The 16,357-nt window shown below is 36.5% G+C and overlaps 1 protein-coding gene across 4 annotated transcripts; it reads right to left on the bottom strand.

The window, feature by feature from the left end:
* Window positions 1-547: 547 nt before the first annotated feature.
* Window positions 548-12,812, bottom strand: LOC121295221 (cysteinyl leukotriene receptor 1-like). 4 transcript variants are annotated; one of them, XM_041219648.1, is made up of 3 exons: window positions 12,647-12,812; window positions 5,805-5,958; window positions 548-3,346 (listed from the first exon to the last, which is right to left on the bottom strand). In XM_041219648.1, exon 3 carries the CDS (start codon window positions 3,327-3,329, stop codon window positions 2,268-2,270), a length of 1,062 nt encoding a protein of 353 aa, XP_041075582.1. In that variant the 5' UTR covers window positions 3,330-3,346; window positions 5,805-5,958; window positions 12,647-12,812; the 3' UTR covers window positions 548-2,267. The 4 variants fall into 4 exon arrangements, with proteins under 4 accessions (XP_041075582.1, XP_041075581.1, XP_041075583.1 ...); XM_041219647.1 differs by lacking the exon at window positions 12,647-12,812 and adding an exon at window positions 10,556-11,379; XM_041219649.1 differs by lacking the exon at window positions 5,805-5,958.
* Window positions 12,813-16,357: the final 3,545 nt, after the last annotated feature.

The following is a 16,357-nucleotide window of genomic DNA, read 5'->3' as shown; positions in this document are numbered from 1 at the left end:
GGACATTACATACTAAAGGGAACGTACTACTGTGTTCGGGGTTGGTCTAAAAGTAAAATAGGCGGAGTAACGGGTGGAGGGAGAGTCTGGTTTTGTGCAGCGGGATTTTTGAAACACTAACATTTCTTTTGTCTTTTTTTTGTTTATGTATGGTCACCACGAAGACAAATTAAAGACGAGTCATCACAGTTTGTTTTGGATTCCACCCCTGCACTCCTTCCCTCACACCATTTTGTTTTTCGTTTGTTATTTAATCCTTTTGTTGTGTATAGAAAATAAAAATAAATTATTTTATTTCTGTACACATAAATTACTGTCTGGACATTCCATTTAATACACTCTCGCCTCACAGGACACAAAACTCAATAATGGTAGAAATCTTTAGTTTTTTTTCTTTCTCAAACTAATTCTTTAGTTCTAAGTAGTCAATTTGTAGATTTATAAATATGTTCCTGTTGGAGTTAATAAACACCTCTTATTTTTCCAAACACAAATTAATCTTTATTGCTATTTAAACCTTTACAAAACAAAATGAAAATAAGCGCATTCTTACAATTATGCTGTCACTGTACTTTATGTACAAGTATATAGAGTAGTTTGTACAAAAAAAAAAAAAAGAAATTAGGTGGCATTCGAACTTTACAGGTCAATAAATAACAAATTATTACATTTTGACTATAAAGTCTTTGAAGACACTGAAGTCGTGGTGTTTGTAATGTAACTTATTGTTATTTCTATGTGTCTGGTCTGTGTTATTTTTGTAGTTCTACCACCAAACTGCATTTTGGTGGGTTTGCATGTTTTGAGGGTCTGCATTAATACTCAGATGAATGTGATTTCAAGAGTACCTTCACGTGAACATTTCACTCACAGTTAAGTATTCTGGACCAGTGTTGAATAAACTGTAATACTAGCAGGAATTAAGGATCAGTTACAGGTTATAAATAATCCATCTATATATGTGTTATAAGGGATGTTATGTACTGTCAGTGCAATCTTAAAAATATGTAACATATGCACAGTATTATGACAAAACTCTAGCATATGTCGATGCAATTGTACTGCAATGGACTTTTATATCTTGCTAATAATCAAAGCGTTTAATAGCATGTTTATACAGTAGGTATATTCTAAAAGTACATTGTGGTCCGTTTAGAATCAGTTACATTGGTATTTGTAAAAATACTTGGTATTTGCTTTATATTTGTAATATCCCTTCTAGAATACATGTAACATTATATTTTATATACCGTAAACAGTAACATCACATGATCAGAAACACAACTATGGGTTTCCCATAATAAAAAATAAAAGTGCAAAAAAAATGAATGTCCTTTTTTTTTTAAAGAATGTTAGTCATAAGTAATAAGAGAAGAACAAACTGTACAAAAGTGCTGCCCTGCCTCTTCTATACCAGGGACAAGGGTACAGACTCTGCTGAAGCCAAAAGACAATAGACCGTCATATTAAAAAACAAAAAAAAAGTTTGTAGCTGTGGCAAAAGCACCTGTCATTGATTTCCCATTAAGATTTTGCATCAAACAGCAAACCCACCGAGGTCCAGCAAGCCCACTGATGTCTTCAATACAGAATCACTATTACAGTCATGATCAAAGTGCTGGCATCATTCTAAACAATGATGTATAGGACATTGGCTCCTTCAATTAAATCTGACCAAATATTAGTACTGCTTAAAAAAAAAAAAAATAATACAGAATTTTTTTTTTTAAAAAAAAAACACTAAAATGATCTTGCAGCTTTTGGGATTGATCTGTTCATTACAAAGCAGTACCTTTATATCTGTAACAGTCACAGCAAACGGATTGGGCTGCCCAGAATTCTGTGAATTCCAACCATGTGAGTGGTTTAGCAGCCCCAACCCATCTCACTTGCACCATTCACCCATGATTTAGCAAGGTTTACAATTAGGTTACAATCTGCGACAGATTGTGTTCAGGCCTGCTAATTTCATTCATTTAACTGAGCAATCCTCACCTGGTTTAAAGTGTGGGTGCTTCTTATTCCAAATGGGATTAAAGGTGAAGTGACACACCCAACAAGTTATAGAATTGACTGGACTAGGTATTCAAATCCTGTGCTCTAACATCCTTTCGAAGTCCCTCATCACTGGACCACAGCCTCAATTCCCTTGATTACAAGTAGATTACCCAACCATAGTCCTAAAGCGCAAACAACATCTTACCATTACTTGTTATCTCCATGTCTGTACTACTAGACATCCTGTTTCTCCACTGAGATGAGAAAGGCTAGTCACTAGCAATAACCACCTTGTCATAGACAACCCTTAATGACTCTTTCTCTTGTTTGTGGCTCTCCAGGTTTATTTTGTTGACAGTGCAGGTCTTCTTCTTCTCAGTGAGATTTCCGTCGACAGAGGGCTTGCGGAAACTGGAGAGCTTCCTACGGAAGTTGTCCCCGGAGAAGAAGTAGAGCATGGGGTCAAAGCAGGAGTTGCCAGCAGCCAGGCACAGGGTGATAACCACCGACTTCTGCATGTAGACAATATCGTCGCAGGAGCTTCCTTGCTTCATCAGGAAGTGCAGGTGCAAGGTGCGCTGGATGTGGTAGGGCATGAAGCTGATGAGGAAGGCTGCCATGACAATGCAGATCATTCGGATGGCCTTTGTCTGCATGCTCCTTTGCTTCTTCATGCTGCCTGAGTTGGCCATCAGGGTCCAGATCATCCCTGTGTAACAGATCAGGATGACCAAGAAGGGGATGCTGAACCCCACCACCAGGGAAAAGTAGTTGAGGATCACCAGCTTATGGGTGTCACTACCACTAGGAGGCTCAAAGCACTTGGTTTTGTTTCCTACTTCCTTTGTGCCAGTCATAAGGAATGGGGAGCTGGTCATGCAGATAAAGATCCAGATGCACACACAGATGATTTTGGCCTTCCTCTCGCTCACCAGCTTCAGGTTCTGCACTGGGAATACGATAGCTATGAAGCGGGTGCAGCTCATTGCCATCATAAAGAAGATGCTACAGTAGAGGTTAACGTAGAGGGTGTAGGAACTGACGCGGCACAGGAAGTCACCAAAGAACCAGTGGCCCTTGTTCACATAGTAGACAACACGCAAGGGCAGAGTTAAGCAACACAGCAGGTCAGAGACAGCCAGGTTCAGCATGTAGATGTGGAAGGTAGATCTCTGTCGGAAAGTCTTGATGAGGACATAGAGAGCAAAGCCATTCCCTACAAAGCCGAAGATGGTAATCAAGGAGTAAACGGTGGAGTAGATCTTGTTACGGAAGTCATCAATTGATGGGCAGATGCTGTTGTTATCTGAAAAGTTTACACCTGACATCATGGCACTGGAACAGACCCCTTAAAGAAAAAGATAATTATTTTACTTGATGAATTATTTTTCAAAATGAATGTCTGCATCATATTTTCATTTAAAGCCTTTCCATACTTTCCATTTACTTTACACATCAAGTTACTTTATCTAGAACACAGATAAGTTGAAGCTGAAAGCTAAATGAAGAAGCATAGGCACTTATCTACTTTTAAGTGACATTTGCTTTCTTTTGGTTAAACCTTTCACCCTTGATTCAGCACTGGGGAGTTGTTTCACACACCACCCACAAGCACATTCCCTAGCGCTTGTGATATTTGTTTTCAGAATTTGAATAGCATATTGTTGTACAATGAAACACATTGTGCACATCTATTAAATTATGTAATGCATTGAGAGACCTCCGCTCCTGCTATCTTAGCCACGCCAAACTCAAACACTAGATTTTATCAAGCTACTGCACCATGAAGATAAGTGCTGGTTGAGCATCTGACCAGTAGGGTTTGATGAAACACAATGAGGCAAACAATCCCCTCACACTGACCAGGGAACACACAAGTCATATTCACACATTGGGAGAGGTCCCCTGCTAAAATAGTCCCTGTTTTGTGTTCTGTTTTTGGGGTGTTTTACAGTGGCCCAAGTGGAAAGGCCCCTCACAACTGATATGGCAGGGTGGCTTGGGGGTTACAGTAGGATACTAGGCTGCTGGTGCTCCCTCGTTTTATCAGGGGCGTTGGGGTCTCTATGCAACCCGTTTTAATTCGTACTGCCGAGGGTAATTGCTTCTCATCAACTTAAGTCTCCAATTCATTTCACAAGTCTTCCTCTCCTTTCTCAAATGCACAAACCTGCTGCATTGAAAGAATCCATTCCAAACATAGTAGGCTTGCTGCTAAGGGAGCTGATGTCACTGCCCTGTGGCTTTTGCTAGTGCGTTGCTGCCACACGTGAACACCTCATCAGCTAAAATAAAAACCGCTTCAGCAAGTAGATATTTAACTTGCTTTGTGTTATTATGCAATGTGTGTGTATATGATAACAGTACAATATTAATGCTTTGTTTTTAATTGTTTTGTATATATTTTTTGTGATGTGCAGTATGAAATAAGACAAACATTCATTCTAAGTGAAATTGCTTATATATGCTATGTATTTTGCAGCTAAGGCATGTACAGTTAGACTGTAAAAATGGGGAGCCAACTCAAGGACCGCGATATATCCGAACCCGCAGTATAGCGAGGGGTGATATAATGAGGGGTGTGTGTGTATGTGTGTGTGTGTGTGTGTGTGTGTGTGTGTGTGTCTATATATAATAGTATATATATATATATATATATATATATATATAATTACGACCCTAAAATAGCTAGGAACACAGGATCTTTATTTCTACAGCAAGACAATACAATATGTAACACATGAAGTAGAAAAATATCCCAGGAGTAAAGAATACGTTATGTAGTTCAAGTTCACGTTGTTTTGTTTATTCCCAAAATAAATAGTACATAACGTTGACAACGCATTTTATTTATTTTATACTTTTTTTTTTCATTCCTTGCCATTGCCGTTTCTTCACAGTAAAGATCAGCCATAAACACGTTTTCATAAGGCAATGACATGAGGTTTACTAGTGCCTTTTTCTAGCTTAACAAGCAAAATAAAACTGAAAAACAAACATGAAAATGGCGTTGTAAAATGATAGGGAAAAAACTCACCATTTTGGTTCTCGTTTATTACGTTCCACATAAATTAAAGTCGCAACAGAAAATATAGAAGATATTTTAGAATGACATGCTTGCCTTTTTTCTGTCACATGAAACTACTGTACCAATCTCACATATCACTAGAATACACCTGAATCCAAATACATGTCAAAAAATATTTGTTTAATATTTGTCCCAGCACTATATATTATATATATATATATATATATATATATATATATATATATATATATATATATATATATATATCGTCATAGTAGTATGGCAATCCAAAACAACCCAGCATAAAAACCCTGTTTTCCTATTTCTGGATTCTCTTTATAGTTTTATATTTATTTACAATCCAGCATTTGTTGTTAAATTGTTTGAACCAACTGCTAAATCACAATGGAGTCAGTTTATTACTCTTCTTACTGCATCATTCCTTAATAATAATAATAATAATAATAATTTTAAATTATATTTTATTAATAACTTGAAATTGCCTAAATAAAACAAAACATTCACTGAGTAATGGTTATAGCCTCCATAATTGTAAATAATATTGCAGTCGGTAAATTAAAAAAAATAAATAAACGCCCCATTCACAAGTCCTTCTGTTTGAGTGCTTTGCTACATATATTCAAAGCATGACTACACTCATTCAATCCTGGCATGCACTAAAATGGTGTTGCAGGAAATGAATTACTGTATGTTAAGAGGGACAAAACAGGAGTGCGATTAACATGTGTTAAAAAAAAAATCTAAAAAAAAAACATACGTGTTAATCGCAGAAGTGGGTTGTGAGCTATGTTTTGGTTGCTATGTGGACGACTGGTTGCGCATCTCAACAGCAGAAGGAAGTCACCACCCTTTGAAAGAGGAACTGACCGGAACCGTTAAGTCACCACTCCCGACTCTCATCAAGGGATTGTCTGCAAGTAGAGACAAAGTTGGGGTTGCAAATGATAAGAGCAGCACAAATGAGACTGTATCCTCAACAAGCAGTTGTTTACTTCAGGATAAGAAGGGTCAAAATGTTCAATGAGCTTATGAAACTTCCAACCGCAGAATCTACATCAGTCATGTTTTTAAAAGCACAATGGTGCTTTATTGGGAGTGTGTATTGGAACAAGTAAAAAGATAAAAATGGTAATTATGTGGTTGGCTAACACTTAGACAGCTGCTTCACATAATAGGTGAGTGTTTCCAAAGAATGACTCTGTGTTTACCACTGCCGGACTTTTATCCAGTGCTTCCAACTTACAGCCAGCCTTGTCTTTATACCGCTGCAGAATCCAGCTTGAGAGTTGCAATATGACATTTACCAACTTTTAATTTTCCAAACAATTATGTACTTGTTTTATTAATAAAATTCTGAAGAACATTATTGGAGCATGCAGCAAATACAGTTCTAGTTTTACTCTTGAAAAGAAGGGTGTAAAATAATGTTAAGAAATATTGTGAAAATAAACCAAACTTTTCACTGTTGTAGAAAATTCTTCTGCAACATGTGCATGTATCGTAAACATAACTATTTGGTTTCTGACTAGACAGCTGATAATGGTGTATATGACACTTGTTTGGAGTCTGCAGGGTGATTTACTCCTCAATGCCTTGTGTACTTGGAGTGAAATGTGCCAATACTTTATTTTAAGAGGAATTAAGAAGTATTTGTTGGCAGGTGTTAAAAAAAATCCACTTATTACTGTGTTGATTTCAAAATAAGAAAAGCTGACCTTCCATCACGTTTACAATTAAGCGCCAATCAATGGCCATTAACTTTCAAGTGTTTTAAAAGCTGATTCAATGGACTGCATTGTTTTGTGCCAAGTAACTAACATAAGTTATTCTAGTTAATGAATACCTAACCACTTCAAATTTCTTAAAGGCAATTACTTCTTAAAGGAAATCACAAGTACTGGCTCACCCCTAGTTTTTAGAGCCACAGTTCAGTACCTATAAGAGTAAAATCAAATACAAGATACAGTAAGTAGTTATAGATAGGAACAGTAGTTGAATGTGGCATGTTATGGAGCAATTCAGTCTAAGCTGATGCAAGTACTGGTACAATTGGGTGCCATATAGTCCAGTATGGTGGAGAGTTGTGAGGTTTACAGATGCTGTCTGAACAGGTGTGCCTTGAGGAGGCGCAGAAAGGTGGTCAGGGACTGAGAAGTAATGTGTATAGTATCATCTAGCTTGAAAGCAATTCTTTACATTGTGACCACCTGCTTCACTTTAGTTTTTTTTTTCATTTCTAAGACTAAGAGGAACCAATCTACTGATCCTAAAAGAAGTTACAAAGTCTGTGCTTTTTCTGTAATAAGGTTATCGTTATGCAATGTCATTTCAGTAGATTAGTGATCTCTGACATCTGAATTTCCTGTGCTGGGAGGTACACCAGTGTTTTTCACTAATCATATTAAAATGTATTCCCAGGTTAAGATAAAGACAAACAGAATGATCAGATAAGAATAGCACACTGCTGAGGCCGAACTTAGAATACTATGTTCTCTACATTATAAAAATGTTTCTATACAGTATGTTAGACTCATTGGGGCAAAACCACCTCATTTCAGAAATTCCTCTTACAGGAGACTTTTCAGAAGCAGTCCTCCAGGTTGAAAAGGAACCTTTAGTTAATAAGCCTGATAAATAATGTCTAGGACAATCTAGGACCATGAACAGGTTAGAAATTACGATTCTATTAAATATATAGACAGTGACTCGAGAGTTGTTCTCTGAAATTGTTAACGAAAAACACAACATGCTTGGCATGCTTTCACCGACAGGATAAAAACAAACAAACAGCCAGCCAACACTGCAGCCAACACATCCTGTGTTAAATAAACAGAAAGCTAAATTTATAAAAGGAGACCTTGCCTGGGAAAGGAGAGAAAGGTTGATCCAGAGAACTATGACATGCAAAGCTATCAGACAGTTTTTCTGTTTTCTTCTGTGAGATATTTTTTGAATAATCATTTAGCAGTCGGGATTTGCATACAGAACACACAACTCTGCTTCTACCCCAGGCTAGGAGAAGCAAGATAGCATCCGCTGGTTTCGTTTAAATGGTTCATTAACAAGGTACAGGATTATATCTAATATGCATTTGACTATAAAATATCTGTTCCATAGAAAATAATGGGGCTCTATGCCAGCTTCTCTTGGATGGAGTAGTTGGTGTTACCTCCATGTGTAGCAATAAAACTGTATATTTTTAGTTTCAACCTAATTTAGATGTGATTTCCTTTTAGAATGCACTTTTCAAATTATTTTTAATAAAGCTATCAGAGATAGCAAAAACGCACAGGCATGGGACAAAACAAATGGCTGGGTTTTAATGCAACATGTGCAGGTTGACTAAACATATATGCACTTCTCCGTGCACTAATATTGATTTATTTATTTTTTTTTCTATTTGGAGGGTTGAAATGCAGACTTGTTGGTACATACAGAATTGCGAGCTGCCACATTACTGCCAACGTGGTATAGGGCATTGTCACAAAGACGGCTGTAGTGGGTGATGTCAGACCAGAAACCAGGAAATAAACAACAGAGAAGTGTAGTTTTGGGGAAGCTGAGCGATTGCTTGCGCTCAGCATTTAATGAATGAACAGAACAGTAAATAAAAAGGTTGTAACAAACAAAAACACAGGACACGGCACTTTCGCCAAATTAAAGAGACAAACAAAACGGACTACACAGACAAACACGGTGAGCTCATATTTTAACTATTATTATTATTATTACCTCCGTCTCCAATCCCGTTCTCCACTCACTGAACACACAACCCCGAGTGAGTGAAAACATGCTGCTTTTATGCAGCTGTACCGAGACTCGATTGCTAATCAATCATTTAATCGGAGTCATGGTACAACTGCACATGAATTAATAAAGTGCAATTCCTCGTGCTCACATATTATTACATTTTACTTGCACATGAAGTGCTGTGCAATCCTCGTGCCTAAATACAGATATTCATTTTAAAAACTTGTGTTACACAGATATTCATTTTAAAAACTTGTGTTACACAGACCCGTTTATATCCCGTGTACCCATGACTATACACCAACATTAACACACAACACGCAACATAAAACACTGAAATACACACAGGGGCGGGCAACATTGCCACAGGCATCCACAACTAATTTGACTATAAATGTAGGTTCTTTTAAAAAATGTTTTTCAACAGGAAGACATTGCTTTTAAATACTAAAGAATACATATAATGGATGAGTTTACTCTAACACATTATCAGCCATGTACACATGCAGCCCATTTACACAAAATGTGTGTGCTAGACACAGATGGTGTTGGTTTTTTTTACATCTACTGTATATACAACATCAGCTTACACTCACACAGGAGGGAGTCAAAATCACCCAATATCGTAACAGCATTTTGATATGATTTGCTAGCCAGTGCCTTCCATTTTAAAGTTAGGTTCACCCTTAGAGTTTAGACAAATTATATTTCCTTATCTTCAAGCTTAAAGGGGAACTCAAACACCTCTACCTAACTTTTTGCCAAATTACTCTTTTATACATCTAAAACAGAATTGATAAGTAGTTTTCAAATTTAGGCTTAAGAAATGGTTCATTTTGAGGTTAAAAGTACATTTTTCACACTCGGGTATTTCCGTGACCAATCGGCTCCTTGATGTCATAGAGTGAACATATTTTCATACTTCTGACTGTTACTATTGGTTAGCAGTGCAGAGCGTGTGAAAGATAGCTAATTAAATGGATCATTATGCCCTGTCGATGTGTTGCTGGTGGTTTTAGCAGCACAAACGAAGGCAGATTTAAATTGCACAAGTGGCCAAAGGCTGTTTGTCCAGAAAACGAGAGCCTTCTGGATGAAGCCGGCAAAATGGTCGCACTTGTGCTCGACCCATTTTGAGTAGCAATGCAACAACAGCAATTTCTTGGTCCTGTTGTATCCAGCCTCGACTGACAGTCTATGCGTATCTCACAATTAGACCAAAGAAAGAGTAAGAGTAAAGTGATCAATTATCTTTATACAGCTAGAAAAAAAAAAAAAAAACCTGATTGTTTCAACATTACCAACTATCCTATCCTTGATTTAATTAAGAACATGGATTAACAATGCTAGCTACAGTTTAAGGTAGGTAGAGGGAACAGAAATAAACGTTGAAAAGTAACAAGCCTAAGAAGAGTATTTAAAAGAAAGACATTTAACGAACTATGAAACTAAATAATAATAATCATTTGTTTTGTAATCCATCATAATAGGAAGGGTTTTGTCCAAAGCAACTTAGATTTGTACCAATTTATACAGCTGGACATTTTTTACATACTGAGCAATCTGACTCCGGGAAGGCTACCTCGCACAAGACGTGCAACAGCAGAGCACCCAGGATTGAATGTACTGTAGTATGTGTTTTGTTTTTTAAATAAAATTTAATAAAAGCCGATTACTTCAGATCAATTGGTATGCTGTTAGTTTATACATGTTGTAGTATTAATGCAAAAAAAAAAAAAAAACCCTGAAAAAACTTACTAGTCTGTGTTATGTAGGCGATCGCCTTCATTGATGTCCGACTCGCTTTCGTCAGATGCACTGTTTTTGGTTTCGTCCAGTTCAAATTGATATGGCTGTATGCCACACACACCAACAACGAGCCCACTGACATAAAGAAAACTGCCCTCCCCATTACAGTTTCATTAACTTCTGAAGAAGACGGGTAAGTGAAATCACAGCTTCTTGTCAACATATTTTCAATAATATTCACCATGTTTCCCGTCACTCCGTGGTCACAAGACAGATTTCACCATCTGTTCATTGTTGGAAAGAGACCTACTGTAACCCTGAAAGGAGTCATACAAAATCCAATATTTATAGTTATCTCAAATCAGAATAGCAAGCGTTTGTTTTAGTGTTTGTTATAGAACAAAAAAATGCGTTTGGGTTTCATTTTTCTCCTTATTAGGAAGTCCTGTTACATTGAAAGCAAGAAAGAGCATACTGGATCAACAGTTTTAACCCATTCCACAGTACACCTTCAGAAAGTTTGCAATCCTTCTGAATAATTCTCCTGGGAGCCACAGGATGTGCAATTACCTGTCCATTAGGACCGTAGTCACTGAATCAGACTGGTCAGAACTCTCCGTTTTGAAATGTGAAATGTCAGTCTGACTGCTAGATAATCCGCCCACCAACACACACTGGGGCAGTTAATTAAATGCAAACATACTGTCGTCATTTACCCAACTCATAAGCTATGTTGGTATCTAAAGATTGGAAGACGGGACTAATCAATCAAATAAATAGGCTAAAAATACCGCACCACCAGCTGACCTATAAATCAGGCAAAACATTTAAATATCAGCATCATTTTAAATATCGGTTGTCTTCCTGCTAGTACTGACTTAAATCGATAGACCTTTGTCTAAATCAGATCCAGGAGAACAAATGACAGCTGTTCCAAACAATAGTCAATGTACTGTAGTGTGTGTGTGTGTGTGTGTGTGTGTGTGTGTGTGTGTGTGTGTGTGTGTGTATATATATATATATATATATATAATCATATATAAATATATATATATATATATATAATATATATATAGGTATGAAATTATTAGATGCTACTTTTATTTAGATGCTGCGCAGGCGGTAGGTATGAATATCTCACCGGGCGCCTCCAAAAATGTAACCACACCTTGGCGTTCTTGAGCAGTCAGCGTGCAGACAAACTTCTTGTAAGCAGTAGAGTTTAAATGTCTGCGGTTCAATGTCCAATGATGGGTAACACTTCAAGCGATCTTTCTTCATGTTCTTCCAACGTGCGACCGAATATAATCGAATCATCAAGATATACTAATACTTCCAGAAGATTCATGTCTCCGACAGTTCGTTTTATATCTCTTTGGAAAGTAGCAGTGGCTCCATATATGCACTGTGGCATTTGCTCAAATTCGTAAAATCCTAAAATCCTAGCGGGCAGATGTTTTTTTTTTTTTTTTTTTTTTTGGTCAACTTGACTCATGGGAATTGGTAGTATACAATCGTAAGATCTAAAACGGAAAATAATTTACTTCTATTCAAGCAGCTCACTGCATCTTCAATCCTGGGTATAGTGGTCACGGATGTTGAGTTTATTGAGGGTCCGGTAGTCAATGCACATCAGCACTGCTCCTGTCTTTTAGTGTATCTCTAGAATCGGCGAAGCACAGGGTCTTCTAGACTCTGAGATTATTCAAGCAGTCTTCAGTCCTGTCAGGGAGGACCTGGTTTCAGGAAAGGTTTCGTGTAGCACCTGATAGTTTATGTGTTTGTTTGTTTGTTTTGTTTTGTTTTGAAGTGAAAAACATGGATACATCAACACATACAAAAATGCTACTGTGATTTTATTTTAATACCACCCTATTATAATCAGAACTATTTTTTTTACACGAACCCAAATTATTATTATTATTATTATTATTATTATTATTATTATTATTATTATTAGTAGTAGTATTAGTAGTAGTAGTATTAAATATGTAAAAACGGTTTAAATTATACTGAATACACATTTGAACTGGCGTTTCCATCAAATGTGTTAAACAAAAGTTATTGCAATCAAACTCAGGCGTTGAATTAATCTCTTACCTTGCAAGCTCTGACTAGCAGAATCTTCCAGAACGTTGCATCATTTTGCTGCACACACTCTCCCTCTAGAAGCAGAACAGAATAAAAACGTTTATTTTCTGTTTGATTAATTTAGCTGTGTGTCAAGAAATTTATTTTAAGAACTGTGTCGTGTAGCATTCGCAGTTTTTTGTAAATCTGTTCTGAATGCATGACAGACTACCGGGAAAAGCTTCAAATTAAGGAACGCCCACATAATGAATATGCATTAAGTTGAACATGTTTTAAACAGGACTGACCATGAGAAGTCGGATGTTTAGCTTTTGCAAAGACTGTTGAAGTTGCTTAATTGGTTTATTTATGAGGGTTTATATTTTTATTATAGGGTTATAGGGTTTATTATTAAGAATTTAATTCTTAATAATTTTTTAAAACGTAAACAAAATGCGCCTGCACGTCTCACCAATTCCAAATTCCCTCAAGCTTAATTAATGCAAAATACCATGACAATACTGTACATTACATGTATTTCAAAGACACCCTGCTCGTCTTTGTCGTGTGCTGTATCTAAAGATATATGCTCTGCGGTGTATAGTCATTGTCATAGTCCAGTGGTATCCACTGTGTTCCAGGGGCACTCCAGGAGTGGGGATGCGTTTGTATATAATGCAACTAGTAACTGTTAGAACTCCCATTAAACAGGTCTGATGTGATCAGTTATTATTATGCAACAGTACTCTACTGTGCATTCATAATAAATAAATAAACAGACAAACACAGAATATATAAAAACGAGTTAATAAACTCATACATTAAAAAAAAAAACTATTGAAGCATAGCAGAAACCTCTGCCATTTCCATAGCAACAGCTGTCTGTAGTTAAACTGATTACTGTAGATACAGCTAAAATATAAATCATGTTTTTTTTTTTTTTTAGCCTATTAGGCCTTCATTTATAATTACTTAAGTAATGGAGAGCACTTATCTGTGGTTGTTTGTGTTTGTTAACACTCCAAGGCTGTTGTTTTGAATGATGAATACAGAATGTTAGTTGCCAGTTAGTGCTTTTAGGGTCCACAGGTGGCAGTGTGACTGGTTGTTAATGTTGCATTATTCACCAGAATAAAATATGTTTTTTTAAAAAAAAAAGGTACTACCTCTAGCAGAAGCAATGTCATGCATAATTGACCTTGGGCTTTTTTGACAGTTTCTTTTCTTATACTGTTCAAATACATGTTAGCATATGTGGTTAACAGTCAGTCTGAAACACACCGCTCCGCTTCTATCCCAGGCTAGGAGAAGCAGCATCTGTTGATTTGGTTTAAATGGTTCATTAACAAGGTACATGATTATATCCAGCATGCATTTGTTAATGAAATAGCTGTTACATGGAAATAATGTGGCTTACACTTTTCTGAGGTCTCTTTTTGGACATGAGACATTCGCTCATTTTATTCCTTGGTGTTTTTTTTTTTTTTTTTAAATTAGAGACACAATTTAAAACACCAACCCTAATACGATTAATTCTGGTTTGTATCAAACATCAGCCAAGCAGACAAACCAGGTAAGGCAGACAGTGGTGGCTCAAGTGTGGTGGACTGCTTAGGAGCTCTGATATTTTAAAAGGAAACAATAGGAGTTACAATTCTGCAATGTCCGTATATCATTTTAGGAATTTCTTTGATGTAATCTGTATGTTATATTTTGATGTGCTTGTTATAGTCTGTTTTCTGTGATTGTCTTAAAGTGCATTTTACAACATCACAACTTTTATCCACAAGGCTATACTTTAATTCTAGGAAAAGTGTCGTATCTGTTACACTACGTAAACAGTGACTTAAAAAAAAAAAAACAGTGAAAATTGTGTGTATTTAGATAATAAATGAAGGAGGCCATAGGCGTGTACCATAGAACTGAAGCAAAATCTTAAGCAGGATATGGAGAAAGCAACATCATTTAATATTAAATCAAAATTTGTGAAATACTTTGAGGGGTATTTAACTGAAACTGTTTTTATGTTCCTTCTGCAAAATTAAATTTTCCCTAACCAAGTACAATATAATGGAACAGCATAAATGTACGGAAAAAAAAAAAACAGGAATGCATCTCCTCTTTTACACACAGCAAAACAATCATGAAAAACATATGGACTGTAACATCTTGTGTGTTTCATCTTCCAGCCCTCCTTATATTAATGGAATTAGTCCAAGCAGCCACTCTTACCCACAGAGCTTTGTCATTTAGCATTTCAGATAGGCGCCAGGTCTTCTGTTATTACACTAGATTGCTATTACTCCTCTTGTGACGCCCTGCTTGATCAGACACTCAGATTAGCCCCAGAACCTGTTCCATAACCTCTCTCTTAACATACTGAACCAAAAAAAAAAGTTTGCTTTAAAAAATAATAATTCAAATTCAAGGTTGACATAAAATATACTGTACTGATCTAATAAATAAATAAATAAAATAGCTTCTGGCTCTATTTACTTACTGAACATCTGATTAAAATGTATGGGGTTTTTTTTGTTTTGTTTTTACTCAGTTGACATTACTGCAGACATTGCACTGTCATTGCAAGTGCACAATGATATTTTGGCTCCGACAGGGAGGAATTCAATTCATCTCCACCTCCAGTACATGTGTCAGCTCACCGACACCTGGAGATGTCTATCCTAAATGCATTTACCAAGCCTGTACAGAAGATTTTGATCAGAGACAGGTTGGAGGATTTATAGGCATTTCCAGTAAGTTGGGAGTGTTGCGTCAGGTTGTAGCACTAGCTACATGGATGCAGTGTAAGTAATTTGCTGCCTGCTGCTCTTAATTGAGTATCAGAATACCTGGCCAGGTTAATTTAATTCTCTGTTCAATTGCTAAATAAGTAATTTTGTTCTCATTTTTAAAGTGGGCCTTTCAGATTCCATAAGGTAAAATTAGGTGAAGCTATTTCAATTTACTGTTAACTTTTGGTAGGGGTTTATCTCTGCACTGGACTTTGTTTTAACTGAGGATCTTTTCTTTCATTGCCTCATGGACATTCTATTTAGATTCAGGTGTTTTCCTTAATTGCAAAGGTTTTATTGGGCTTGATGTATCATTAAGTCTAAGTATCTTAATTGGTGGCTCTTTAAATAGGACTATTACTGGCTGGTGGGGAGGTTGGTTTTTTTTTTTTTTTTTTTTTGCTGGGGTGAGTCTTTTTTGGGTATGGTTTTTTTGCGGATGCAGAGTGTTTGAAGAGGGAGTTTGCTGGTCTGTAAAGGAGAAATCGGGAAGCAATAATCTCTTGGTTGTTAGAAACAGTATTTTCTCTAATCTGCCATTTTTCCAGTTTAGATTAACCAGTTATCTAATCTCCTGCCAAACTGAAACTATCCACATCATTCAAATTGTTTATATGGATCCTAAGAGCAACAACAGTGACTAATCCAGTTATCATCATCACGTTTTGTCTTCTTACCTGGTTGGAAAATCCAAGCTCTACAGGACCAAGAACAGGGTGAGATCCCATAATGGGGAGGAATCTTATTTTATTTTCTGCTGGATTATCTTGGCTGTTCCAACTGTTTTGGGAGTATTATCCTTTCTGTTTATTTATTGGGGATTAACAAGCACCCAGCACAGAAGTTTCATTTTTGTTTTGTGTTTAAACTTTTCTGTTTCAACTATATTCGCAATACGGATTGGATAACATTTTGGGACTTTTTAAAGTATTGGTGGTTGTTTCATGGA

The sequence above is a fragment of the Polyodon spathula genome, chromosome 20 (assembly GCF_017654505.1).
Source record: "Polyodon spathula isolate WHYD16114869_AA chromosome 20, ASM1765450v1, whole genome shotgun sequence".
NCBI lineage: Eukaryota > Metazoa > Chordata > Actinopteri > Acipenseriformes > Polyodontidae > Polyodon > Polyodon spathula.
The sequence above is the reverse complement of the archived record's forward strand: the minus strand, read 5'-3'. Positions and strand labels throughout refer to the sequence as shown.

Bases quoted from the DNA above. Each gene is read 5' to 3' on its own strand.
- LOC121295221 (XM_041219645.1), bottom strand. From the start codon at position 10,790: ATGGTGAATATTATTGAAAATATGTTGACAAGAAGCTGTGATTTCACT. The intron at 3,347-10,555 runs GTAAGTTTTTTC...TTTTTCTTTAAG, and splicing joins CGCCTACATAACACAGACTA to GGGTCTGTTCCAGTGCCATG.